The sequence below is a fragment of the Penicillium rubens genome, assembly GCF_028828025.1.
Source record: "Penicillium rubens strain IBT 27055 chromosome Unknown utg000002l_segment0_segment0, whole genome shotgun sequence".
NCBI lineage: Eukaryota > Fungi > Ascomycota > Eurotiomycetes > Eurotiales > Aspergillaceae > Penicillium > Penicillium rubens.
Window position 1 is genome coordinate 8,258,374 of NW_026890600.1, and position 26,165 is coordinate 8,284,538.

Below are 26,165 nucleotides of genomic sequence, written 5' to 3' on the forward strand. Positions count from 1 at the left end.
AAGTCGGCTTCCTTCACCAATAGCAACGAAGCAATATTCCATAAGTCTATTATCAGAATTGCATCACCAGACTGTACGGTTCTTGCACTGTTGACAACGTGGACATCCCACTCGACGTCATATTTCATCGACTTCGAGCTCATAGATCAAGGAAGACGGTCTGCCGATAGTAGCCCTTGACGGCAAGCCTAAACCAGGAGACATCACATCGCGAAGCAAATGATCGGAACTGGAGCCTCCAATGGTCTATACCAACTCTGTTCCTCACCAAAGGCTACCTACCTCCAGTATTGATGGAAACACTACACGAAGCAAGCACAATCTGACCATTCGACCCGTCCTGGCTCAACAACACAATGTATGGAGAGTTTGACCTGTCCACGGGTATGTGTGACACTTTGAGCACATACGAGAAGACGATTTTCCGTACGACAATCACAGGTAGACGGGTATGGACGAGAAATGCAGCCCATCTGACGCATTATCATCGTCGGTATCATAGGGGGAGGGCAGTACGGTTGGTTGTATGTACTTTTTCGTGAACTAGCTTAGTGATATCTCAAATGATTATGTCTTCTTTGGTATTCGACATCTGGCATCTTCTCGGGTATCTTGTCAGATGAATTTGCTGTGATTTATACTAATCTCTTCAATATGCATGGCGCTGAAACTCAGTTGCTGGTCAGACCTGAGGGCATTGTGGTCTATCCTCAAGACCTAAGTGATCGACCTCTATTTTACTGATTATATGCCTCGGGTGCCTATACTATACCACGGCCGATATCATCTTAGAAAGCATACAGCGGAGCACACTTGGCTTCATCTTCACTCATACTTAGGGTTGCAACTAATAAGTGAAGGGAACCGTAAGTGACAACAAGGGTATGTATGATCACGAATTATATATTCATTCTGCTAGGATGTCTACAACAGAAAAAGGATAAAATGACTTGGTTCAAATAGTAGTTTTTCAGTAATAGGGTAAGAGTACACGGGTCATGGGAACCATTTGAGATCATTTGGGGTACAGAACAAGAGAAAAAAGAGCAAAACAAAAGAAAAGATCAAGGTGCTTGGGCTAATTAGTGCCCGCTAATTTCACAACGAACATATGCAAATTGAATGATTTCCTTAACTCGAAACTTAGTAGCCACCCGCCATGATGACGCCGTAATACCGACGGCTCATTTCTGCAGTCTGCAGAACGCGAGCATCACCTGTCAAGGGTAGGCCCAGAACAGCGGAGGACTCAACAGACTGTACAAAGATAGAAGTCAGCAATGAACAAAAAAGATACATCAACGGAAAAGGGGAGGAAACTAACATGAACATCCTCGTGCGTAATCCAGCCGGCAACAGCCCGGCTCATCTCCTTGAACGCAACACGCTCCTCCAGTCCTTCCAAACTGGATCCCCGGACACGATCGCCCATTGCAACAAGAGCGTTAACCAGGCGGCTCAGGCGAATTGGATCACGTCGGCCGCTGGGGGCATTGACCAGGCGGAGGAAATCTTCGTAGACACCACCGCCAGAAGACCAGCCGCGCATTTTGCGCTCGGGACCGTCGCCGAAGCCAGAGACCAGGGCTTCCAGGGTACGGTAGTCGCCCTCGATGATGGTGCTTGGACCGACGATGCGGCAAAATGTGGCGTGGGCGTCATTCCAATGCTTGCCGCGAATAAGACAGTCGACTTCCCGGGCGGCATCGCCGATGTCGCGAGCATGCAGGGCCTTGGCAACCCAGATCCAGGCCTCGGGAAGCTGGAGCTCAGTGAGGAGATATTGCCATGCCGGGTGGGAGGAGCCGTCGGCAGCGAAGGGCTCGGGGAGTTGAGCGGCGAACCGAGCGAGAGTTTCTTGGACGGCGCGCTTGCGGTCGTTGGCTTGGGAAAGGTGCAGGAGGACAAACAGTGCTTGATCAAGTTTTCCACCTGCACTGAGTTCAGAAGCGAAATCCCAGACAAGCTTGTCCGTTTGATGTTGGTCGATTTTGATGGCCTGGTTTTGTCCGACCGTCGCAGCAAGAACGTGGTGTAGCTGGAAGGAGAGTCGGTTGGAGAGACGGTCACCGGAGACCGATTCGGGGAGGAGAGAGGCCGGGAAGTCGACAGATTGGGCGCCGTGGCCTCGCATCGCCGAGAACGCCTTGAGGAGAACCCAAAGAGGAGATTCGCGCCCAAGGGTATCAGAGCCAGGCTGCAGAACTGCACGTGTACTGGCCTGGTGGGATGGGTGGGGGAAGGCGGGTTCTTGTCCGGTGGCCAAGTCCGCAAGGAACTTTGAGACAGCCACCTCAATTGGCTCATCTTCAGCAGTGCAGTACCACAAACGAAGACCAAAGGCCTGGAACCAATCTAGATCAAACCGCTCAGTGAAGCCAAAGCTAGAGGCCCGGTCTTCAAGCGCACCGCCCAATTTGCCCTCGCTGCGGAGAGCATTTCCAGCGACCAGTTCATAAAGGGCTCGCGTGGGTTCACTCATCTCCGAAAGAATATTGTTCTGACGCCATACATCGATCTGGTTGGCTATGTCTGCCCTTGAGGTAGCATCGCGGCCAATCTGTGCGACTATAGTCGCCAGATGGGGATTTTGACTGTCGATCAGTGTCTTACAAGCTTCCTCCACTCGGTGTGAACAAATCAAATGAACGGCGCGTTCCACGGGGGAGCGAATCAGATCCAGGTCTTGCGAGTGCTTTTCACGGATGATTCCCTCCCAAAGACGTGTGAGTCGGTCCTTCTTGATCCGGTGCGCAAATTGCTGCCGTAGACGCGGAGGTACACCTGCTGAGATGTCGTCCTCAATATCATCATTAAAGAGAATGTTGAGAAGCTGCCACACCAAGCGCTCTTCCTCCGACTGGGAACGGGTAGACGGAGATAGAGGGAACTGTGACAGGTCGACCTTGGCCATACGAACCAAAGGAGTGCCGTCAATACGCTGAATAGACGATTGAAGCCGCTGGACATCGAGCATTTCCTTGCCCTGTATGTATCATGATGAGTATAAAGTCCAACTAAACACCAATGAAGCCGCTTAAACATACCTCGCCAGATTGATTGTAAGCCATCACAGCAATATCACGCTCCTCGCTGAAAATGGAGAAAGTTTCTTTCCAGGTCTGGTTCACCCCCAAGATTGTGTCCTCCATATCATTTTTCGCACAGACAAGGGAGTCCATGGGACCCCAGCGAGGTTTGAAAGAGTCATGGAAAGCGGCATCGGATTCGCTCATTTGTGTTGTATCGCCAGCAAAGGTCTTGGGTTGCTTGTTGTAAGGCCACTGTAAGGAAGAAAAAGATTTTAGCTCAGGTTATCACATTTGTTAAACTATCTGAGGGATGATGTGCAATTTCCTAGATACATGATGCAGCGACACAAGGGAAAAGAACAAAGGAAATGATAATCAGTGTGAACATAAGAAGGGAGTTCTAACCTCAAAGCCCTTTGGCTGTGCCTTAGAAGGCTTCAGCGGAGAAGGGGCAGCTTGCTTGCGCGGCTGCTGAAACAAAGAGTTCATAAGATCAATGCTGTTCGAGAAACCTTTCTTCGGAGGGGCTGTCGCAATGGTTGTGGGAGATTCGTCGTTCACGAGGTTGCGATCAATGAAAGCGTTCGCCTGCATTTCACGCAGGGCGTCACGGTTCTGCTTGCGAGGACTGATGGTGCGCTGCAACTGCTCGGCCCAGTCGCCACTAAGATCAAGCTGAGGCTTTGCAGGGCTGCCGAAGTGTTTCGAGATTGGGTAAGTGGTGTCCAGATCACCGTTGGTGCTCTGGTAGTCGTCCCGCTCCACGGTACGATGAGGAGTCGGAAAGGCACCCGCCATATCCATTTCATCTGCCTCATCTGATCCAACTACCGAATCGCCAGACTGTTGGCTCTCGGTGACGACGTCGTCGTCATTCTCAGTAGTCGAACCCGTGGAGCCTTCCTCTAAAAAAGACTCGGTTTCACCCTCAGAAAAGTAATCATCTTCCGCAGGCATGGTCTGATTAGCGAAAGAGCCAGGAACAAGCTTGCGTTTTTTGAAATCGAAAGTATCGTCTTCAACACCAATCATAGAACCAACAAAGGACTCGTCGATGGAGAAAGTGGTGGATTGATCGAAACTCGCGGGGTTGTCGAAGTGAGCCCGGGGGGTAGGGTGGTCAGGGCCTTGGGCACTCATGGTGCTCTGATCAAGACTCTCACCTTCCTCTTCGTCATAATCAAGGCCATAAGTGGTGAAATGAGGCACCTTGAAAACCCAGGTTCCAGTCTCAGTCTCGTAATTAACGAACTCAGTATCGCCAACCTTCTGTAGACGGTCAATGTGCTTGTCGAACAGAGGACCACTGGTGACAGGCGAGTTGCTCTTCTTATCTCTACCACGAGGCCAGGAGTTCTCAATCCGCAGGGTAGACGGCACGTTCAGTCCCTTGCCCCTAGCAGGCTTGACCGATTCTTCGGGGTAGACAGTAATCTTGCGAAGACCGATATCCACAATATTGGTGAAAAGGTTGTCCAGATCAACGGTAGTCAGATCAACAGGGCCGTTGAAAGTGACAGATCCACAGTTCTGACGTCCAACAGTGAAGTCGACGACTTGTTTGAGCTGGTCGCGGCTCAATCGGCTAAGTTCAGCACGGGAAGGTTGCATCCAATACTCACCAGGCCTTGGGTCACCGCCGGGGATGAACGTAAGGCGCTTAACGGTGGCACCGTTAGTGGTCGGTGGTGCGCTTTCGGGGACAACAGCAAGGTCACGACGGGTAGACTCCGCCTCAGGACGATCGGAAGTGCCAGCAGCATCGAAACCATTGAGGCTGCCGCTCTTGCGCACAGAGCGAAGGAAGCCAAGCTCCTCAGCAGACGGCTCAGGACTGTTAGGTTCAACGCGAACAAGGTCTCCACCGTTGAGCCCGGAGGTATTAGAGTCGAAGCTGACCTTTTTCTTCAGCTTATCGGCAGACTGAGCAGCATCTTCTCCGTTGGTGAGGAGAGGGGCCGGGGAAGCGCGAGTAGAGGGTGACAAAATTTCATTTCTCAGACCACGGTTGATAGTGAGACGCTTGAGGTTGCTGGTGCCACGTGTGCTGCCGGCCTGCAGGGCCCCAGGAGAAAGGATGCTGTCCGCCTCCGGATCGAAGGTCTTGCGAAGGTTGCTAGTGGAATAACTCTTGCTGAAGGTACGGCCAATGCTGCCATTAACGCTGCCGCGGAGACTGTTACTGCCGGCAGCACCACCCAACAAACTACTACCAAGACCAGATGGGGTACCAGTGCTGCCAGAGGGCGAGCCATAGGTAGAGTAAGAGAAACCATATCCACGCTTCGGAGGGGTAATGAGGCGATTGGCAGCGTTGGGGGTAATTCTGTAGACGGGCAACGGAGTTCGCTGCTTTTGCTTCATGCTAGAAGACAGTGGCGTAGCAAGGGGACCGGGAGCCGATGCACCAGGGGCAGGAAGACCAGAGAAGATGGACTGGCTGCCGTAGGGGTTTCCATCAAGGAGCGACGCTTGGAAGCTACCAGGAGCAGGCTGAGATTGTTGTCCGGTAGTTGTGGCGCCGAAAGGACTGGCACCCAGGCCACCGGTCTGCTGTTGTTGTTGACCACCGAAGAGCGAAGAGCCGGCGCCTTGGCCAGTGGTAGTTTGACCACCGCCAAACAAGCCGCCACCGCCGGTTCCCGTAGTCGAACCGAAGAGGCCACCGGGCTTCTGCTGCTGTTGGTTCTGTGTGCCGAACAAGCCGCCACCGCCGGCGGCTGGCTGGGGCTGTGAGGCACCGAAGCCAGAGAAACCACCTGCGGCGGGAGCTGGGGTAGATCCGAAGAGACCACCGGGCTTTTGTTGTTGTTGATTCTGTGAAGCGCCAAATAGCGAACTGCCGGTACCAGCTTGCTGATTTTGACCACCGAAGAGTGAGCTACCCTGCTGCTGCTGGGGTTGCTGCTGGGCTCCACCGAAGAGCGAAGATCCGGCAGCTGGAGTAGTGCTGGCGGCGCCGCCGAGCAAACCTGTGCCAGTTCCCTGTTGCTGGGTGCCGGCACCAAATCCACCGCCGCCAAACAATGACTTGGGTTGAGTTTGAGCTTGGTTCTGTTGGTTTGCACCGAAACCACCGAAGGCACTTGGTGTTTGCTGCTGAGTACCGCCACCAAAGGGTGAGGCTGTGGCGGTCGAAGCTCCGAACGGATTTGCGGCGGTAGTGGTTTGAGTATTACCGAAACCACCGAAGGCGCTACCGCCAGTTGTACCGGTGGCACCAAATGCGGGCTTGTTCTGCTGTTGCTGGTTGCTGCCACCGAACAAAGACCCGCCGGTGTTGCCGAAGGCTGATCCAGTTCCAGTACCGGTGTTGCTTCCAAATCCACCAGCGGTTTGTGTGCCTCCACCAAAGAGAGATCCCGATGAAGCTGCAGGAGTAGTTCCACCGCCGAATAAGGAAGTTGCTGGTTTGGCTGCTCCACCGAACAATGGGTTAGCAGGAGTGGAGCCGAAACCACCTGCGGTCTGGGTTGAACCGAAGCCGGTTGGCGCACTTGTGGCAGCCGCTCCGAACGGAGCGGCGTTAGCGCCGAAGGCAGGAGTAGTTGTAGTATTCTGACCGAATCCACCAGTTGCAGTGTTGCCGAAAGCAGGAGCGCCAAAACCACCGGCTTGACCACTGCCGTTGCCGAAGCGACGGCCTTGTTGGTAATCCGCTAGACGCAGCTCCTCGAAAGACCATTTATTGTAGGGTTGCATAAAACAGATGCTTTGATAGTGGTTCGTGGTGTTGGCAGAGCTGGTATCCTTCTCATTCCAGGGACTGAACGGGGTGCCGCCAGTACCTTCGCAGTTAGGCAGAGCTCCCTGGAAGGCAGTACCCGAGCCACCAAAGCCTGTGCTGGGGGTTGTTGTGGCAGCGGCAGATCCGAAGCCACCGCTGGTGCCGAATCCGCCAGTGCCCGTAGTCGAAGAGCCAAAGCCCGTGGGTTTGGCGCCACCAAAAAGGCTTCCACCCGCAGGGGCTGCGCCGGCATTTGAGCCGAAGCCGCCAGTGGTGCCGGTAGAACCGAATCCTCCGCCAGTACCGAAGCCGCCGGTGGTGCCAGTAGTCTGAGTGCCTCCTCCGAAGAGAGATCCGCTGTTAGAAGTGTTGGTGGTGCCGAATCCACCGGGGCGAGTCTGACCGCCGAAAAGGGCATTAGGTTGGGTTGTGGTATTGGTTCCGAATCCTAATAAAAAGTAAGTTAGTAAACACGATCAATCCCTTCAATGAAGCAATCAAGCAAGTGCAAATTGATAAAGAGAGGTCCTCGGGCGCATCTCGACCAAGATGTGGGCAAGTCGCAGGATAGTGGCAATTCCAGGAGGGCCACGAGCGATCACTCCAGAGGGGGCCGAAGAGCAAGTTCACGGATTCCACGTGCGCGATCAGTGCGGGAGCGTCTGAATCGCAAGTCCATTTGCTGCAACGGGGAATCTCGCCAGGGAAAATCGAGAGAGCAGCGCAAAGCTCAATATGATTGAGCACGTACCTCCGCCAGTGCCGGAACCGGTTCCGAAGCCAGTAGATGTGTTGGAAGCGCCACCGCCGAAGGCGCCACCACCTGAAGTGCCAGATGTGGCACCTCCGAACGGGGATGCTGTCGAGCCAAAGCCTAGATGACGGAGGGGATCGCGGTCAGAGAGACTTGGATTCGAAGAAGCCCTTGCATTCCTTATCTTGTCGTGGTGTCGCTAATGCATCCAAATGGTCCGCAGGTGATTTTCGATCGCACGGCGAAGGTTGCTATGCTGATATTTTTCGCCTTGCGCGTGGCACCATCGCGGGTCGGAATTAGGAGCACCGGTTGTCGAGATAGGGAAAATCCGAGGACACGAGTAGGGGAGAGAGATGGGAATAGGGGCTGGAAACACAAGGGGAATCCGAAAAGGGGAACAGGGAAAGACCTACCTCCAGTGCTAGTGCCAGATCCAAAGCCAGTGCCAGTGCCAAAGCCGCTGCTTTGGTTGTTCTGACCGAACCCTCCAAATCCGAAAGACATGATGTCGGTTGGAGTTTGTCGGGTGTTCACGAAGTCATAGGTTGATTGCGCGCAGTTTCGAGAGAGTGCAGATTAATAGAAGAAGAATTGCGAGCAGGAGTTGCGCGGGGATGAAGAAGAGAGGGAGAAGACGCGACAGAAAAGAAGAGCTAAGTTTGCCGGAGACCTGTGTTAGGTAAGGTCCGGGCAATGCTCTGTCACGTGATAGCTGCCTAAATCGGACTTTTCTCCAATGAATGCGGTTCAGAGCAAGACAATAGCGGACAATACCCTTGTCTTCGGTCTGTTTATTGACAAATGACTCATTGATTGTCAAAGAAGCTCGAGGCGGAATCTTTCATTGTTTAACGAGTATGTATTGTCATTCACAGGTGATCCGGAGGTGAAACACACTCGCACAGGTGATGTATACATTCCCTCGAGCCTAGTTTATAGCCCAGAATTCCCTAAACAATCTCAATTTTTACGATTCTTATTATATTTGTGACTTGTAAATAATCTTCGATCCATTTCTGCCTTCAACAATTCGACCCAAATCTTACTTCCAAAGAGTATACGTGATTGATTTCTATTATTACAGAGCCTTCCAAGGGTTGAAATGAAAAGAATGGTATAGGCCCAGATATATCGAGCACCTTGTAACCGACAGTATCATATATGTTGTAGTAGCGTATCATCTACATCCAATCATCTCGAATCTTAGATGTGATCGCTACTGCCACGTGCGCATATCAGCTGGTCTCATGCAGGACCACAACAGGCCGTCGGACATCCATGCCCCGGAGGCAACTATAGACTACCATTAATTAGTCAATCCCCAAAAGATAATTGGAAACAAGTCATTATCTGCGAGAATTGCACATTATTCTCTATGAGATCGCAAGCCAGTGCTGATATACTCATTAAGCGGGATGAGACCGCAGGATACCCTTGTACGGTAACACTACAAAACAGCAGCGACTACTACTATGTATGTACATATATGCACCCGTGGACATGTGAGAATTCGTATGTAATCTGCTGGAGGTTACCAGTAGCGTCGAGTCAAAACCTTTTGACACACACTTCCATACAAGTCACGAGAAATCTCAGTTCTGTCAAAGAACACGCTCCACCGTCCAGTTGTAAACTCCATCCCGCAGCTGCTCGCGGTCTTCGAAAAATGGCTTAAACACCTTCTGAATGATGGTATCGGGATGGTAGCCATCGGTGAAGCCGCCAGTTTCTGGGTCAACAATGCGCCCTTTAATCAGCGGCATACCGACCACAACCTGGGAAGCCTGAGGGAGCGCCTGCGCAAAGAGGCGACTGAGTGTTTGCGACGCTGCCTTGGCAGCAGACAGCGAAGAGACGCCCACCTGCGGCTCCTTGTCAAGTGTACCGCCGGTGACCAGGAAGAGCGGCAACTCGCCCTTGGAGACATGATCTGTGTTGGCGTTGCGGGTGAACCACTGGCCCGCGACGAGGGTGCCGATTGCGGAGACTCGGAGGTCGAGCTCCAGCATCTTCGGTGTGACCTCGGTGATGTGCGACTCGGCGACGCGGGCGGCATTGTAGTGCAGGACGTCCAGCTTGCCACCGAGCTCTTGGGCACACCAGTCCAGGGCGGCTGTGAGGCTGTCAGGGTTGCCGGCATCGGCGGTGCGGTAGACCACTTTGGCGTCGGGGCTTGTCTGGGCGGCTTTGACCTCGTCGGCGATCTTGGATAGGCTGTTCTCGGAGCGAGACACGAGGGCGATGTTCCAGCCAACGCTTGCGAGCCACAGAGCAAGCGACCGAGAGATGCTCGAGCCTACGCCGACGATGGCGATGGTGCGATTCGGGCTAACGCTCATGATGGTGATGATATTTTGAAGTTCTGACAATCTTGATCAAGTGTTATGACGGTGCATGCCAGATGCAGGCATCGTTGCCGATTTTATACAAAATGTCCTACTAGACTGCCCTATCGGGGACTTTGTTCGAAAGTTCGTGTCCACCCAAAAATGGCAGCCTGATTATACGAATGTCGCCGAGCCGGCTCATTGTTGCACCGATCTGTGTACCTCAGGCTCCTATCAAAAGAAGCCTAGAACCCTTGGCTATATACAGTTTGATCATGACATTGTTGTCCTCAGTATACAGACTGTCATCTCACTGCATTAGCGCACTGCTGTCAGCTTTTAGCTCTTCTCGTCGTTGTCATTTCTTGTCATTTCTCACCGAGTCTTTCCGATCTCTCATGTTGGAGGTATACGAAAAAGAAGCATAAATAGATGCTTCTTCCCATATATAAAGAAGATAGACAAAACATTTATTTACTCTCTGCAGTATACAAAATTGGAATTTTCATATTCATAGTATTTTTCATATACTATTTTTGTTCTCACACATACATGCTGTGTAGAACGCTGTTTCTATAATCAACAAATTGCCACCCACGGTCCGGGGCCGGGTAGATAGGCATTATATACAGTTGGTGGTATACAGTTGGTGGACGACTCTAGCAACAACTACATTGAAAGATTTCCGTCAAGTACCATGCCTTACAAATGGCATTTGCACATGGTCCAGTTTTGATTTCAAGCAGGATGTTGCTCCAGCCACCCAGCAGGAGCTAAGTGACAAAGCCGCCGGTTGTTGTTGGACAGCCACTAATTGAGTCTACCTATGGCCATAGCTTCTGCAAGAATTCTTGACCCTTCCGCAGAATTGAAAAGATGCGTCACAGAACGTTTATATTAGAAGCATACGCGCGGGAACCCAGTGCAGTCCTGCACCAGCATCTGTATGGTTTCAAGTCATGATCCATCGCCTTCTACCACATCCCCCGGCCCCCTATAAGTAGCTCAAGGCGCATTCAACGGCGTCATGGAGTTCCGTCAATGGCTCCACCCGTAAAGATGCTCTTATACCTAGGTACGATTCATATTGATGAGTCAAAGGAGAGAGCCGAAGTATACAAGAAGGCAAAAAATAATACTATTCAAATCGCTTCTGAGCGAGCCAAGGGAATCTCAAGTACAAGCAGTGATTCTGAAAACCGGCCAAAAAAAGAAAAGAAAAGAAAACCACCCGCATGGTCAAGTCCGATTCCAGCATGAACCAAGTGGACCGAGGTCGAGGGCGTATGATCCGCAGAGGACCATCATACTACTTCCAAAATTCACCAGAAATTTTGCTCTCCGACGTCATTATCATCATATTCATAGACTTTCACTTTACTTCTGGCGAGCACTGTGGACGGTTTCTATGATCTTGTCCACGACACTGGGGTCGGAGAGCTGTGAAGAATATTTCGTTAGCTATTGTTCGGACGATACGATTGCGGGTACTATCTTGCTGAGAGATGATGCTTACCGTTGATGTATCACCGAGGCTGTCCTCCTCGCCACTGAGAATCTTCCGGAGGATTCGGCGCATGATCTTGCCACTGCGGGTCTTGGGGAGGTCATCCACGACGAAGACAGCCTTGGGGGCGGCGAAGGGACCAATGGACTTGCGAACTTGCATTGCAAGGTCCTTGCTGATCTGTTCTGTGGGCTTGCCCTCCTTGAGAGAGACAAAGGCATTGACAGCCTGACCGGTCAGCTCGTCGGCAATACCAACGACAGCAGCCTCGGCAACGGAAGCTGTTCATAGTTAGTTTGGGCTCAGTTGCAATTTTTGGCAGATACTGTGGTTGGACTTACGGTGCTCGAGAAGAGCGGCCTCGATCTCAGCGGTGGACAGACGGTGTCCAGAAACGTTGACGACATCGTCAACACGACCGCGGATCCAGTAATAGCCGTCGTGGTCACGGCCAGCACCATCTCCGGTGAACTATATATGAGTTAGTATCAACCCTGCAAGGCAGGCTGCGAAGCGTCTTACGTAGTAACCCTTGTACACGTTCAAGTAAGTGTCCATGTAACGCTTGTGGGCACCCCACACGGTGCGGGCCATGCTGGGCCACGGCTGCTTGAAGGCCAAAACACCCTCGACATCATTGCCGACAATCTCCTCTCCGGAGACGGGGTCGATAATGGCAGGCTCGATACCGAAGAAGGGTAGGGAGGCACTGCCGGGCTTGGTGGGGGTGATACCGCCGAGAGGGGTGATGACATGTGAGCCGGTCTCGGTTTGCCAGTATGTCTACAGATCCAAAAATTAGAAGTTATTCCAAAAGGTCCAAGGGTAAGGGGGAACGAACGTCGCAGATGTGAGCTTCCTCCTTGCCAACACACTCGAAGTACCACTTCCAGACTTCCGCGGCAATGGGCTCTCCGACGGAGCCAAGAATACGCAGACTGTGCATCTTGTGGTGAATGTGCTCATCTCCAGCGCGCTTCAGCAGACGCAGAGCGGTGGGTGCAACGTAGAATTGTGTGACGTCGTGCTTGTCAATGACATCCCAGTAGCGCGAGAAGTTAGGGTAGGCGGGGGTACTCTCGAACACGACGGTGGCGCAGCCAAGCAATAGAGGGGCGTACACGACATAGGTGTGACCTGTAATCCAACCGACATCACCACCGCAGAAGTAGCGATCATCGTCGTGGATATCAAACACGTACTTTCCAGTCATGGCCGCACCGAGCAGGTAACCGGCAGTGGTGTGCATAACACCCTTGGGCTTACCGGTGGAACCGGAGGTGTACAACAGGAAGAGAGGATCCTCGGAGCTGACCGACTCAGGGGCGAGGTAGTTGGGGTACTTCTCGACCTCCTCGTGCCACCAAATGTCACGGCCAGCGGTCCAGGGCACCTCGGCACCGGTGCGCTTGTACACCAGCACGGTGTGCACATCGGGGCACTGCTTCATGGCCTCGTCCACAATCTTCTTAGTGCCAATGATCTTGCCACCGCGCTTGCCCTCGTCGGAGGTAATGATGACCTTGGAGGAGGCGTCCAGGACACGGTCCCGGAGGGAGTCGGAAGAGAAACCAGCGAAGACAACGGAGTGCACGGCACCAATACGCGAGCAAGCCAGGAAAGCGATTACGGCCTCGGGAATCATGGGCAGGTAGATACCGACCGTGTCGCCCTTCTTGACGCCACGCTCCTTCAGAGTCCAGGCAACCCGGGACACCTCGCGCATCAGCTCTCCGTAGGTGATCTTACGGCCCTCGTTGGGCTCGTCGGCCTCATAAATAATGGCGACCTTATCTGGGTTCTTGAGGGCATGGCGATCGACACAGTTGAACGATGCGTTCAACCGACCCTCGACGAACCAGGCATTGTCGCCGTTCTCAAACGAGCCGTGATGTGTGGTTTCAAAGTCCTTGTCAAATGTGAGGAGCTCGCGGGCCATGCGTGCCCAGAAGGTGTCGGGGCTCTTGATTGATTCTTCGTAAAGCTTCTTGTACTCCTCAATGTCCTTGATGTGAGTGCCGGAGGGGTGCTTATCGTGGAACGCCTTGGGGACGTGGAAAGTGTCGACCTCGTGTGCCTCATGCACCTATATCACCAGTTAGCCCATGATACTTCGGTCACCAGTGCGACACGGTCATCTCGGTCTGGAGGTCGGTGATTCTTACCACTGCGGGCTTGGGAGGCTGAATTGGGCCGTCCGACATGATTGCGGTAGTCCAATGGGAATAATAAATGTGGGGGATGAACTATATAATATACTAAGAGTAATGATCAAACAGGGTATGTATAGCAATTAGAGAAGATATTAGAGAAGAGAAAGAGAAAAAGAAACTCAAGGAGGGGGGACTCGCGACAATATTAGTAGTCCAGCTGTCCCGGGAGGATGTGCCACTTCCCTTTTCATCAGTGGTCCGTGCCCCTTACAATAAATTACAATAAGTTACAATACCACTTCAAACTACCCAACTCCGGCTGTCTCGCTAGCCGCAGACGGCCTAGAGAAAGTACATTGTGCATTGGACATTCGGACGATCCACTCTCATCTCCGAATCAGGAATAAGATACATTCCGAATACGGTCCAATTCAGTAAATTTCAGTAAATTTCAGTAAATTGCCTTGTCCCATACGAGTTTGGGTTCGGCCATGCGGGGGTTCTTTCCGTTGCTCCGGGGTAAGCTTACCCCTCCAAAGATTTCGACTCAGATCAGGTCCCCTCATTGGCGCGTTTATAGTCGGGAAGAAACGCCAAGTTTAACCGACCACAGCCCAGTTGTTCTCGTTGAACCCTTTGTCCGAGTCCAACACAACCTAGGTACTTCAGCCAAGGTCCGGGGTCGCGGATCAGGGGAGAAGCCAGTTTCAATACAAGCGTATCTTCGAGCCCCGCCAATTTTTAACGCAGAGGAAAGAGGCCCGAGAAAAGACCGCGTTTACTCCATTCTTTGCTCAATGTCCCAACAAAACATATATTGTACAAGAAAATTCCCATTCCACGGGGGAAGGGCCGGAGATGTACAGAGTTAACATGTTGAGAAAAGCACTGTATTTCGCGCCAAACCCGTCCAGTGCCGGTCCACTTAAAGTCACACCTGCGCTAAATTCACCATGTGGCCTTGTCTGTCGTACATATGTCGTATACTTAGACTAACGGCGCGCTAACGCGTGGACCACATGACTTTTAGACGGGGCCGGAGTATCATTAAGCTCGAGACCCTTTGGACTACTATTGTAAATATTGTACGGTTGAATATACTGCTACGACATCTACAACAGCCAAGGAGCTGTTCAGACGTAGAGGAGCCAACCAAGTTCCCAGAAGCTACGCACCCAAAGCCGAGATCTACTTAAAAATTGCCTAGCCAGGCAGAAACAAACATCAGGCCGTCATATCCTGTCGAAAAGCTAACGTAAGGGCAGGGCCTGGGTTTAGACTAGACCCTAGAGACAGAGACCAGCTGGCTATTTTGATTACCTCTCCCTAGTTCCTATCTAGCATCAAATGGCCACATCTTGTCCGCCTTCGCTACTGTCATGTCTTCGCCACGGGACTCGGCTTCTTTGGCAGTCTGTATCCATTCATCATACGCTGCGCGATGAGCTACCCTCGCAGCGTCCCACGCATCACTCGAGATCCACCCGTCAGAATTTGTATCAAGGTTGTCCCTTAGCCATGACTTGAGTGCTTGAACAGCCTCAAAATCTTCATAGTCTCGAGCGTGCTGTTTCAATTCCGCTTCTGTGGGAGAATATGGACATGAGCCCTCTAGCCCCAGTTCCGCCCAGCGAGCTGAAAGCTCAATTAACTCTTGGCGGACAGCGACAGCCGAATCTCTCCAAGTTGTGTGACAGTAGTGGAAGAGTCGAAAAAGGGTCGGATCAAGTAATCTTGCAGGACGAAGTTTAGGAACAAGGGCCGTCATGACCACATCATATGTTTGATAACAGGCGGATGCATCCTTTAGTTCTCGTTCCTTTTGTCTAGAAATTTCTGTTTCATCTTGTTCGTCCTCGAGTGGATCTGCCTCGGGGACCATCGGGAGTGCAGCGAAATCAGGTGTCTCGTTGGCATAAATGAACGCGGGCTCAATGCTGGTTGATTGCCAATCTATTAGGCCAGTAATAACGGTTGGTTCCTCGGCAGAGACGTAGATATTCCTCTTGTGAAAATCCGGGTGAAGCAGAGCTGGTGTAGCAGCGTCCTTAACGCGTTCATCTTCACTCAACTTTTGTATCACCTCTCGACTTGTTTTCAATAGACGGACGTGATCTTGAATTGATCCTTGATATGGCAGAAGCTTGCGATTATTGACGGCTTCTTTGGGCAAACGAGAGAAACCGGTATCTATCAAACCTCGGCAATAACTTGTGAGATCTCTCCAAGGTCCGCAATTGGGACTTGGGCCACGGTAGAGTTCATGTTCCCCCGGATTTCGGTTCCAGAAAACCGGACTGCAATGTGGTCCCACACAGAACCCCTGCTCGAATGGAATCTTTAAGTCCGAGTCTAGAGGTGCATCTGCGAAGTATAGACTGCCATAGGCCGGGAAGTCTAGGGAAGCCATCTTTTTTATTGTCAATGAAAGCGCTTTGGTGCACAGCATATGTTGTTCCGGGTTCATTTTATGCCACTCTTGATGTAGTTGAACACCCGCTACATGCTCCTGGATAATATATTCAGTTCCAGCCGGATTGGAAGGATCATCATTCCAGTCGAGAATTTTCGGTATCGGAAGCGAGATCTTGGATCGTACTATACCGGCATGAATTAGTGAGCATGTCAGAGCCATACCCTCAAGGACAGGGGATGCGGCTTAGCCTTACAATATGTGATAGTTGCAACTTCAGAGTTGGTCGCTAACCTTGATGGGCCAGCAATAGGCATAGGTACTCTTGCCACAACACACGATCCATTGTCCATTGTTAAGAGGAAGACTCTGTTGAACCCACCTTCTCGCTTCTCATATTTGACAACGCTGGTGGCTCCTGGACATGTGTAAGCAGCCCGCTCACACAGCGCTGAGAAGTCAAACATAACGTGGCGAGAGTTTCGCTCGAGCTCATCCCGATTGAGCCATCTCCCACCGGTGTACGAATGCGGATCATATCCTACAATGCAAAGTCGGGGATAAATTAACACCTTGGTCAAGGCCGGTGAGTGTATGCTACTAACGACGAGTCAGTTCTTGCGAATCTGTTCCTGGGGATGTGCCGTCGAGCCAGGTATGTGGCGAAGGTGCGCTGTTCTTGTTTCCCATGTCGGATAATGTTCGAGATGGGCAACGGAATCGACAATGCTGAATTATTGACGAGGGGGCTCCCAACCGCCGCCAGACTCGGAGCATATCAGACTGCTGGTGTTCTTTTTCCAGATTGTCAGCTGCAGGGGAGCTCGAGATTGGAGGTCTGAAACTCCCCCTTCATGCGGCCGATTGTTTTACCGTCTTGGCATTCATGCGGATGCTGAAACTTGTGAACACTAGGGTTTTGGATGGTTGGGTTTTGGATGCTGTACTTGTGGATAATGGATTTGGATTCTTCTGAGCGAATATTTGTGATTGAAAAGCAGTTGGTAGCTATTTGATGAAATTTTATGCTTGATACTGAACTGAGAATTGATGAACTTGTGAGTACTCGAACGGTATTGGATGCTATTGGATGTTTTGCGAGTGGAAAGGGGTTGGTAGTTGTGATTGAATAGGATTTGTTTGCGAATTCATTAAGCTGCCGTTTGAATAGGGTTGGGGTTGCCTTATGTACTCAGTCGGGTCAGTAATGGCTAGGGATGGGCCACCTGTAGGGTCAGAACATTAATTCCACGTTCACACTAGCCTATGAGGTCGGATTACTGTTGACTCCCGAGTGACTATAGTATAGACGAGAACACTCGGTTATATTCGAGCTAGACCCGTCTTTGGAGATAGCGAAAAAAAGACAAATCACCTTGCCATCCATTTCCCCCAGATATGACCCCGTTAACCTTGGAACTTGCCAATGGCCTTATGTTGTAGGTATTTTGGGCCATTACCTCCAGGGCTGCACATGTGGAAATCATAGTATCTAATCCAATAATCAGCCTAGCGACTTCGATCATCCCTGCGACCGTATCCACACCTGTTATGGGAAGGCGCTGCTAGTGTCATATATTGGTGAGTGGTCTCGGACCTTAAGAGGACGATTTCTAAAACAAGACCCTTTTACATCTAAACTCTTCAGCTACAGCCATCTGCTTCAAATTAGACAGGCCATTCTAAATAGGCCGGCTGTTTGACCGGTGTGACTTTGTCCGCAAAATGTACGGCACAAAAGGCGTAACACGCGCCCTTCATTCCAATGCCCGGCAGTTCTCTACTGCCACTCGACTACAAGCGTCAGGTCTCAAGATTAATTCGGACCGCTTATGGAACACCCTTCACGAGACATGTGAATGGGGTGCTGCGCATCGCTATGGCGAGTATGTACCAATCTCCTATACGGTCACTGAACACAATCTAACGACATAACAGAAAGCCAACTGATACAGGGATGGCTCGTCTGACTCTCAATGATGATGATGCCCGCGTTCGTCGGTGGTTCGGCGCTGAAGTCCAGAAGCTGGGGTGCACTCTTTCTGTGGACCAGATGGGAAATATGTTTGCGCGGCAACCAGGGCGGTTGAACTCGGCTGCCCCAATGATCGCAATGGGAAGTCACCTCGACACCCAGCCGCGAGGTGGTCGGTACGATGGTATTCTCGGTATCATGGCTGCCCTTGAGGTCCTTCGGACGATGAAGGAAAGTGGGTTCCAGACTAACTATGATGTCGGAGTGGTCAACTGGACCAAGTAAGTATAGAAATCTGCTTTATCGTGCCATTTGGGATTGTTACTAACGAATCCACAGCGAGGAAGGTGCACGATTCCCCAAATCCATGTGCTCATCGGGTGTTTGGGCTGGTGCCATCCCAATCCAACAAGCTTGGGACCTGCGCGACATTCACGATCCAAGTGTGACTCTCCGCTCCGAGCTTGAAAGACACGGATATTTGGGCGATATTGCTTGTTCTAGCGATCTAGCAACTGGATACCCCCTAGGAGCTCACTTCGAGCTGCACATTGAACAGGGCCCAATCCTCCCGGAAAATAACCGATCAATCGGTGTTGTCCGGGGCGCCCAGTCCTATAGATGGTTGAATATGACCGTTCAGGGTCAGGATGCGCACACTGGAACAACACCGCTTAGTGCCCGCCGGGATCCATTGCTTGCATCATCTAGGATGATCGCCGCTTCGCATGATATTGCTAAGCGACACGACGCGCTAGCCTCGACTGGTATTATCCGGGTTCCATCAAACGCGTCTACGAACACCATCTCATCCCAGGTAACCTTCACTCTTGATATCCGACACCCGCAGGATAGTGTGGTACACGCCGTGCAGGACGAATGTCTCAAGGCATTTGAGGCTATTGCATTGCAAGATGGCAAGGGTGTGTCCTTCGACTGGACGTTGGATACGGACTCGCCGGCTGTCAAGTTCGACGATAACTGCGTGGCGTCGATCCAGGCTGCGGCGGACCAGCTGGTTGGTCGTGAGAAGTCGATGCTCATGACTAGTGGCGCCGGTCATGATACTGTTTATACTAGCCAGCACTGTCCCTCCGCGATGATCTTTGTCCCTTGCCGGGATGGTGTGAGCCACCACCCGACAGAATATTGCAGTCCACAGGATTGGTAAGTCTTTTTTTCCCTTGGAGTTCTCCAGAATCTGACAATCGCAGTGCTATGGGCACTCAAGCTCTTCTTGAGGCTGTTGTTCACTACGATAAATTCAGGGTAGAGGCTGAAGGGCAAAAGTAATCGATATTTTCAATTATCTTGGCGTTAAGCAGACCTAATTAAATTATGCTATATGGGAAGGCTGCCATGATTATCTAGACAGAAACAAGTATACTGAGATTGAAAACTCCAAGATATTCGGGTCGTACATTTATACCAAACTGTGTACAAGCGCTAGCGCAGATTCCGATATAGAGGATCCTGCCAAATGGAACAAAGAGAATGTAGGCCCTTAAAGATTTCCACTAAACTCCCACAAAAGAAAAGAAAAAGGTTAAAGGCGTCGGTGTTGTGAGAAGGCGCAGTGCCCACCTGATCCGACATCACTCAACCCGACGTGTCGTCAGAAGGCGCGATGTCTTCAGAAGGCTCAGATTACAGGCAATGACACGGCAATAAATAAAGTATCTGCAATGTGCACAGATCAATTACCTACTAAGCATATCAAACATATATCAACATGTCATCACGACGGTCAATCTACTTCAACCCCGCGGCCGCAAATGCGAGCAGTGCCTCCCCGCAAATCGAAGGTCTAACGGCATTCCACCAATCCTTCCCCAACTACGCTCCAACCCCACTAGTCCAACTCCCAGAGCTCGCCGCTGAGCTAGGCGTTGGCAACGTTCTCGTGAAAGACGAGAGCAGCCGGTTCGGCCTACCTTCATTCAAAGTTTTGGGCGCGTCATGGGGATGTTTCCGAGCGATTGCAGCGCAACTCGGCCTGCCCTCTACGGTCTCGCTCGATGAACTCTCAAACCGAGCGAAAGAAGCATCAATTATCTTGTCGACTGCCTCGATGGGAAACCACGGACGGGCGGTTGCGTTTATGGCTCGACTTCTCGGCATCGAGGCGCGGATCTTCGTTCCTCGGTCTCTGAACCAGTGGACTCGGGATCTTATCACTGGAGAAGGGGCTCGGTTGATTGTTGTTCAGGGCGATTATGATCAGGCGGTGCAGAAGGCTGTGGATGAGACGCGTGTGGGACAGGGTGTAATTATCATTCAGGATACGGCGTTTGAGGGGTATGAAGATGTCCCTTCGTGGATCGTCGAGGGATATTCTACCATGATGCACGAAGTCCAGAATGAACTTTCTCGGCTTGGTCTGTTGGGTAGTATGATGATCACCCCTGCTGGGGTGGGCAGCTTAGCGCATGCAGTCGCGAAGCATTGCAAGTCACAGAGCACGCCCATGTCTGTGGTCGCCGTTGAGCCTGACACGGCTGCCTGTTTATCTTCTAGCTTGACTACTGGAAAGCCGGTTACTGTCCGAACTTCTTCTACGATTATGGATGGTATGGATTGTGGGACAGTATCTTCTACTGCCTGGCCCGATCTGCAGCGTTTGGTTGATGCCTGCGTCACCGTCTCATCCTATGAGAGCCATTGTGCTGTGCAATATCTGACTTCCAAGGCTGTGGCTGCTGGCCCATGTGGAGGTGCATCGTTGGCTGCACTGCGACGACTGGCTACATCGAAAGAGGCCAGCTCACTTCTCAACAAGGATTCTGTGGTCATTCTTCTAAGCACTGAAGGTGCGCGCGAGTATCCAGTCCCAAAAGACGTCTCCGTTGACGATGTCGTGGGCTTAACCCAAACTCTCACTCAGATCAACTCTTCCAACCCAACCTTGTCTGTAACAGACGGCGTGGGTGAGACCGAAATCGCAAACTACCTGGCCGCCTGGTTCACCCATCGAGACATTGAGTATCACTGGATTGAGAAGGTCGCTGGACGACCATCCATTGTGGGAGTCTTGCGAGGCAGCGGAGGTGGCAAGTCTCTGATGTTCAACGGCCACACAGACACAGTTAGTCTCTCCAGCTACGAGGAAGATCCCTTGTCCGGATGTATTGGAACCAAGAATGGCAAAGAGGTTGTCTTTGGCCGGGGCTGCCTCGATATGAAGGGGGGTTTGGCTGCAGGATTAGCTGCGCTTGCAGCAACCAAAGCTAGCGGCCGCGTACCTCGGGGTGATGTCATAGTGGCTGCAGTATCAGACGAAGAGGATGCTTCACAGGGAACTCACGATGTTATTGAGGCTGGCTGGCGTGCTGATGCTGCTGTACTTCCCGAGCCAACCCAAGGCGCGATCCTTACTGCCCACAAGGGATTCGTGTGGGTGGAAGTCGATATCCTAGGGGTTGCTGCGCATGGGTCCGACCCTGCATCAGGAGAAGATGCCATCCTGTATGCCGGATCCTTTTTGCAGGCTTTGGAGAAGTACCAATCACAGCTTCCAGTAGACGATCTCTTGGGTCAGGGTTCGCTACACTGTGGCTTAATTCGGGGTGGTGAAGAGCCTTCATCCTATCCGGGAAAGTGCACTGTCACCGTCGAATTCCGCACTGTTCCAGCCCAAACGAAACAGTCCATCCTAGGAGACATCAGCGCACTGCTGAAAGAGATCGCCGAGCAGAAATCTGGGTTCAAATACTCTGAGCCGCGCATTACCATGTCGCGCCCTACACAGAAGGTGGCTGCTGATCATCCGTTCGTGGAGAAAGCAACTGCTTGTACCACTGCTGTGCTGGGGAGCAAGCCTGCTGTTAAGGCTGGCCCGTTCTGGACTGATGCCGCCTTGCTCGGTGCTGTGGGTATCACGTCCATTGTGTATGGCCCGGCAGGAGAGGGCCTCCATGCGAAAGAGGAATGGGTTGAAGTTGAAAGTCTTCAACAGTTTGAGAAGGTGTATACTCGACTTGTGCAGGACTTTTGTTATTGAATATAGACGTCTGTATATAAGTAGAGCTCAGAACAAAGTTCAAAGTTCCTTGTGCATGCTTGATATTGTGTAGCAGCTGAAGACAGCTTGAGAAAAATGCATTATTTGATAAGTGAATAATTTTAATAAAAACAGCCAGGTGTGGTTGTTGATTCTTCCAAGCTTGTAGAGGAAGTGTTGTGGCTGGTGTTCTTATCGCCACAGGACTAAACAGCCGGGGCTGATCGGCCACATCCAGGCCACCTTCGCCGAACAACATCCCACTTATTATCGCTAATATCTAGCACACCCATCCCCGTCATTTCCCAGTCCCAGCAGCTGTAATCAGCTTTTCGAAGATCCCGCAACGATGGCAGACGAATCACCAGCACAGCGATCTGCCCGCCTGCGCCGCGAGCGCCGCGAGGCAAAGATCAAGGAAGGAGGCTCAGCACGCCTGGACAAAATCACCAGTCTCAGTGGACGCACGCCGCAAGCTGGTAAGAACCGAAAACCGCATCCCCGGCTCTAGCCAAGGAGCCCCCGATACCAAAGCAGACATACCCTCTCATCAGCCACGCCAGTACAAACAAGGCTAACCAAAGTCAACTACAACAGACCGCGAAGTCTCTCCATCCCCTCAGACCCAGCGCGCAATGTCCGCCTCTCCCTCTCCAGCACCGCAAAATCCCCAGTTCCGACCCTCACCCTCGCCTCAACCAGACATGCAATCACCGGAGGCGATCCGCGCCCAGCAGGAAGCGTTCTTTTCAATGCTCCGACAATCCGCACCGGAACAAGGCCAGGGCCTGCATCCCGACCCGCAAGCGCCAAATGACATCCAGACACACCAAGAAGCGTTCCGCGCAATGTTGAGACAATCCGCACAGGACCAAGGACAGGGCCAGCCGCCCGACCACGCCGAAGACCCCACCGTCGAACTTTTGAACTCTCTCATGGGTGCTATGCCCGGCGGTGGCCCCAATGCCCCGGCAGGAGCACCTGGCAACCAAGCCACGCCCGGATTCTCACCCGCTGCTATCGCATCAATGCTCGGCGTGCCGCCTTTCATTGCCACTATGCTGGGTGGAGCGACGCCGCCGACAGAGGCGGAGCAGAAGCGCACTCGGATTTGGAAGACGCTGCACACCGTTTTTGCTTTGGCGGTTGCTGTTTACCTGCTGTTCATTATTGGGACTTCGGCTGCGTTGTTCGGTAGTCCCCCGCCCAAGCCTGCGACTGCACAGAATCCCTTTGCGATCTTTATGACGGGAGAGCTGCTGTTGACTGGCGGTAAGGTGCTGCTTGGTGGGCAGTCGGGTGGTATGGGAATGGGAGTGCAGCTTTTCAAAGATGTTGTGAGGGATGGTAGCCTTCTGCTGTTTATGTTGGGCATGGGGACTTGGTACAATCGCGAATGGCAGACTACGACATACTAGAGTAGCTTGAGTATGTAGCTTCGTTAACGATCAGCGCGGTATGAGCATTTCAATGGCATATATTATGTGATTATTATTTCATTATTCGTATACAACTTTTTGATAGATGCTAAATAGACATGTTTGCGATAGCTCGCTGAGATGGTGGGACCGCGTTGCGTAAGACACCCAAGGCAGACGCATCCAGACCCCAATCACCTTGCCATTGATCCATACGAGACCCTTTCTTGAAATGACCGGCCAGATGCTCTGCCCGAGCTGGCCAGGTGGACAGTGAACATCCACAGAATCCACATCGGCTTTCGACGTTGACGCCCGATCCGCGCCAGGCTCCCAGGTCAGCCACGGGGACTTTGGTGCAGCTGTGGAACTTGCGCAGATGCTGCCATAGATAATCCTTTCGACTGAATGTTCGCTCTTGGGCAGGCTTATCGGCACAAACTTGGAATTCATGCTCTTCCCAATGGGCAGGCGTTGGGAAGAGGACGTCGCAGAAAGGGCATTCAGAAAATTGGAGTTCGAACGCTTGTTGGACGTCGTTAAGATTTGGCGTGCAGACCCAGGAGTCAAGAGTGAGATGGACACTTTTCTCGTGCCGGGCCCAGTCGTGTTTCTTCTTGAAAGACTGCGTACAAAAAGTGCACTGGTAATGATAGTCTACGGCTGCTCGTTGCCGTCCTCGAATGCGTTTGGGTTTGATTTGTTTGGGGAGTAGTGGGAATGGCAGCCCCGTGTCTGCCGAGGAATGATAGCTCCATGCTGAAGAGGCGCTATCAGATGTCTCGGATGCCTTGCTCCCAATGCTCGATACCGAGGACGCCAAGTGCGACGAGCTCTCGTCGAAATTGAAGAAATCCATGGCAGACCCATCGAGCTGGAACGGGTCAATGCTGTCGTCCGGCTCTACCGAGCCGGAGGCAATGGCATTTTGAATTGCTGTTTCTGGAACAGGTTCATCTTCTGGCGGGGAAGCCTGCCATCGCTCCATAGGAGTTAGGGAAGACAGCGTGCTGCTGACCATGGGGGAGCCCGAGCGGGTACGGGATGTCGAAGAAAGTCCCACACTCTGGATCTTTTGTTTCTGACGGCGACGGGCGTTTGCAAACCAGGTTGATATGCGCTTTTGGGAGAAGCCAGTCTCGTGGGCCATCTGATTCTTTTGTGCATCTGTTGGATAAGGATAATCTTGATTTTGATAGAACCACTCACGGAGAACTCTAGCTCCTTTTCTGAGAAATTGTTTGGGTTCTTTTCGTTCATCACCATTGTCCACAGTGGTAGCGGGCAACGGATTTCCATCTTCTGGCACACCGTGGAGATGACCCAACACCGGAGAGAAAGTTTCAAAGCCCGACGGGAGGCGTTTCTCTCCCTTTGCTAAGCTGCATTCCCGGAAAAGGGCCACGCAGCTTGAGCAGGCATTTCTGGGATTTGGATTGGCAGGCGTGGTGCGAAGTATCAGACATTGCAGCCGATGCCTACGACAATGGGCGCATGACACGGGAGGACGATATGCCCCATCAAGCCACTGTGAGACATTGGTGAGGTTTGGTTGCAACAAGGATGGGTCAACATTTTCTTCTGCTAAAGTTGGAGAACAATCGTATACATTTTCTGGGGCCTTCAGTCCCTCATGTTCTTGATGTCCGCGTTGTGTATCGGCGGTTGATACGAGGTGTGACTCATAATTTGTCCACTGTGACCATTCTAGACCACCGATGTCTGAGAGAAATGGTTGGAATTCATGGTCAGTATTTATACCAGGATAAGGGTCTTCTTGCATGAACCCGGTTGGGTCATTTGCATCCAGCATACCCTCCATGTCTGATAGAGGCTGTGGTGATGGCTGCCATGTTGAAGGATTGATGGATGGCGGCTGTGGAGTCATGCCATATAGCGATGCACAGAGTCGCCGGGATGGTATGGAATGAACCCTTTCTTGTATATTGATATCAAAGTCCAAAATCCACGAGTAGCTTGGCTAGACCCGTTGCGTTCGTGTCTGACTTGCGATGCGGTGACAAAAGTCCACGCTAATCCGAATTTGGGCCAACGAATGTTCCAAGATTCACTAGTCCAAGAACGGCAGGTACAGACCTGCACCTGCACCTGCTGACATATGCATAGTATTATGGGCCGATCCCGGGAACAACCAATGTTTGATCAATGAATCTCGAGGTCAGTGCTGTGACCCCGTGTTCGCTGTGCCTCTGCTACAACATAGACTTTCTCCGGACTTTTCATCTCTCCGTATCGTTCTCCTGAGGTTGGGGTAGTCTGGAGTTCCCCAACGTCTATTTACTTGATACCCCAACTGAACAATCGAAGAGACGACAGGGGGACAGGCCACGCCAAGATGAAGCAAATGTCAATATTCTGGTCTAATACAAAATCTATATGTTCCCAAGAGGACCAGTCAATCAATTTCTATGGATATCAATTTGGCAGTTTATCGCATGTTATTAACATCACAAGACCAAAACGTTAGAGCTTGCTCGACGTAGAACCACCACGTGTTAGACATGATCTATAATCCGGGGGATAAAATACTAGGCGGAAATAACGGGGCCATTTTAATTAGTATCGGGTATATGTACCCAGCCTCTTAAGAAAGCCAAAAACCGGAGTTGGCTCTGTCCTCCGGAGTTCGGGTGGGGCGTTTTGAGTCGCCACTCGGTGACTCGGTGAGAAAGGCAAAATTCCGAATCCGCGCCGAGTCCGGGTGAAGAAACTAGGCCCGGGAAAAAAAGGCTATTCGATATAAGAATAAAAGCCACAGCTTACAGCGTCTTAATAACATATCTATATATATGAAGATACATTACTGCTTTTTCAACGGTCTCCAACCAAATAATA

The 26,165-nt window shown here is 51.6% G+C and overlaps 8 protein-coding genes across 8 annotated transcripts; 3 read left to right on the forward strand and 5 right to left on the reverse strand.

The window, feature by feature from the left end:
* Positions 1–1,143: 1,143 nt before the first annotated feature.
* Positions 1,144–8,020, reverse strand: N7525_005562 (uncharacterized protein; the record flags this gene model as incomplete). Its single annotated transcript, XM_002564652.2, has 6 exons — positions 1,144–1,257; positions 1,325–2,986; positions 3,048–3,284; positions 3,438–7,207; positions 7,511–7,633; positions 7,930–8,020. The coding sequence occupies 6 exons, from the start codon at positions 8,018–8,020 to the stop codon at positions 1,144–1,146; spliced, it is 5,997 nt and encodes a 1,998-aa protein (XP_002564698.2).
* A 1,097-nt stretch (positions 8,021–9,117) lies between these two features.
* On the reverse strand, positions 9,118–9,855 carry N7525_005563 (uncharacterized protein; the record flags this gene model as incomplete). The annotated part of the gene is made up of 1 exon (XM_002564651.1): positions 9,118–9,855. One exon carries the CDS (start codon positions 9,853–9,855, stop codon positions 9,118–9,120), a length of 738 nt encoding a protein of 245 aa, XP_002564697.1.
* A 1,365-nt stretch (positions 9,856–11,220) lies between these two features.
* On the reverse strand, positions 11,221–13,554 carry N7525_005564 (acetate--CoA ligase; the record flags this gene model as incomplete). The annotated part of the gene is made up of 6 exons (XM_002564650.1): positions 11,221–11,283; positions 11,360–11,631; positions 11,692–11,821; positions 11,873–12,133; positions 12,192–13,436; positions 13,516–13,554. The coding sequence occupies 6 exons, from the start codon at positions 13,552–13,554 to the stop codon at positions 11,221–11,223; spliced, it is 2,010 nt and encodes a 669-aa protein (XP_002564696.1).
* Positions 13,555–14,836: 1,282 nt separating this feature from the next.
* N7525_005565 (uncharacterized protein) lies at positions 14,837–16,606 on the reverse strand (the record flags this gene model as incomplete). Its single annotated transcript, XM_061213440.1, has 3 exons — positions 14,837–16,101; positions 16,299–16,457; positions 16,522–16,606. 3 exons carry the CDS (start codon positions 16,604–16,606, stop codon positions 14,837–14,839), a joined length of 1,509 nt encoding a protein of 502 aa, XP_061070461.1.
* A 1,035-nt stretch (positions 16,607–17,641) lies between these two features.
* On the forward strand, positions 17,642–19,184 carry N7525_005566 (M20 family metallo-hydrolase; the record flags this gene model as incomplete). Its single annotated transcript, XM_002564648.2, has 4 exons — positions 17,642–17,802; positions 17,855–18,172; positions 18,231–19,058; positions 19,106–19,184. The coding sequence occupies 4 exons, from the start codon at positions 17,642–17,644 to the stop codon at positions 19,182–19,184; spliced, it is 1,386 nt and encodes a 461-aa protein (XP_002564694.2).
* Positions 19,185–19,623: 439 nt separating this feature from the next.
* N7525_005567 (putative diaminopropionate ammonia-lyase) lies at positions 19,624–21,891 on the forward strand (the record flags this gene model as incomplete). Its single annotated transcript, XM_002564647.1, has 1 exon — positions 19,624–21,891. The coding sequence occupies one exon, from the start codon at positions 19,624–19,626 to the stop codon at positions 21,889–21,891; it is 2,268 nt and encodes a 755-aa protein (XP_002564693.1).
* A 349-nt stretch (positions 21,892–22,240) lies between these two features.
* On the forward strand, positions 22,241–23,309 carry N7525_005568 (uncharacterized protein; the record flags this gene model as incomplete). The annotated part of the gene is made up of 2 exons (XM_002564646.2): positions 22,241–22,370; positions 22,489–23,309. The coding sequence occupies 2 exons, from the start codon at positions 22,241–22,243 to the stop codon at positions 23,307–23,309; spliced, it is 951 nt and encodes a 316-aa protein (XP_002564692.2).
* Positions 23,310–23,418: 109 nt separating this feature from the next.
* Positions 23,419–25,197, reverse strand: N7525_005569 (uncharacterized protein; the record flags this gene model as incomplete). The annotated part of the gene is made up of 1 exon (XM_002564645.2): positions 23,419–25,197. The coding sequence occupies one exon, from the start codon at positions 25,195–25,197 to the stop codon at positions 23,419–23,421; it is 1,779 nt and encodes a 592-aa protein (XP_002564691.2).
* Between the last annotated feature and the right edge of the window lie 968 nt (positions 25,198–26,165).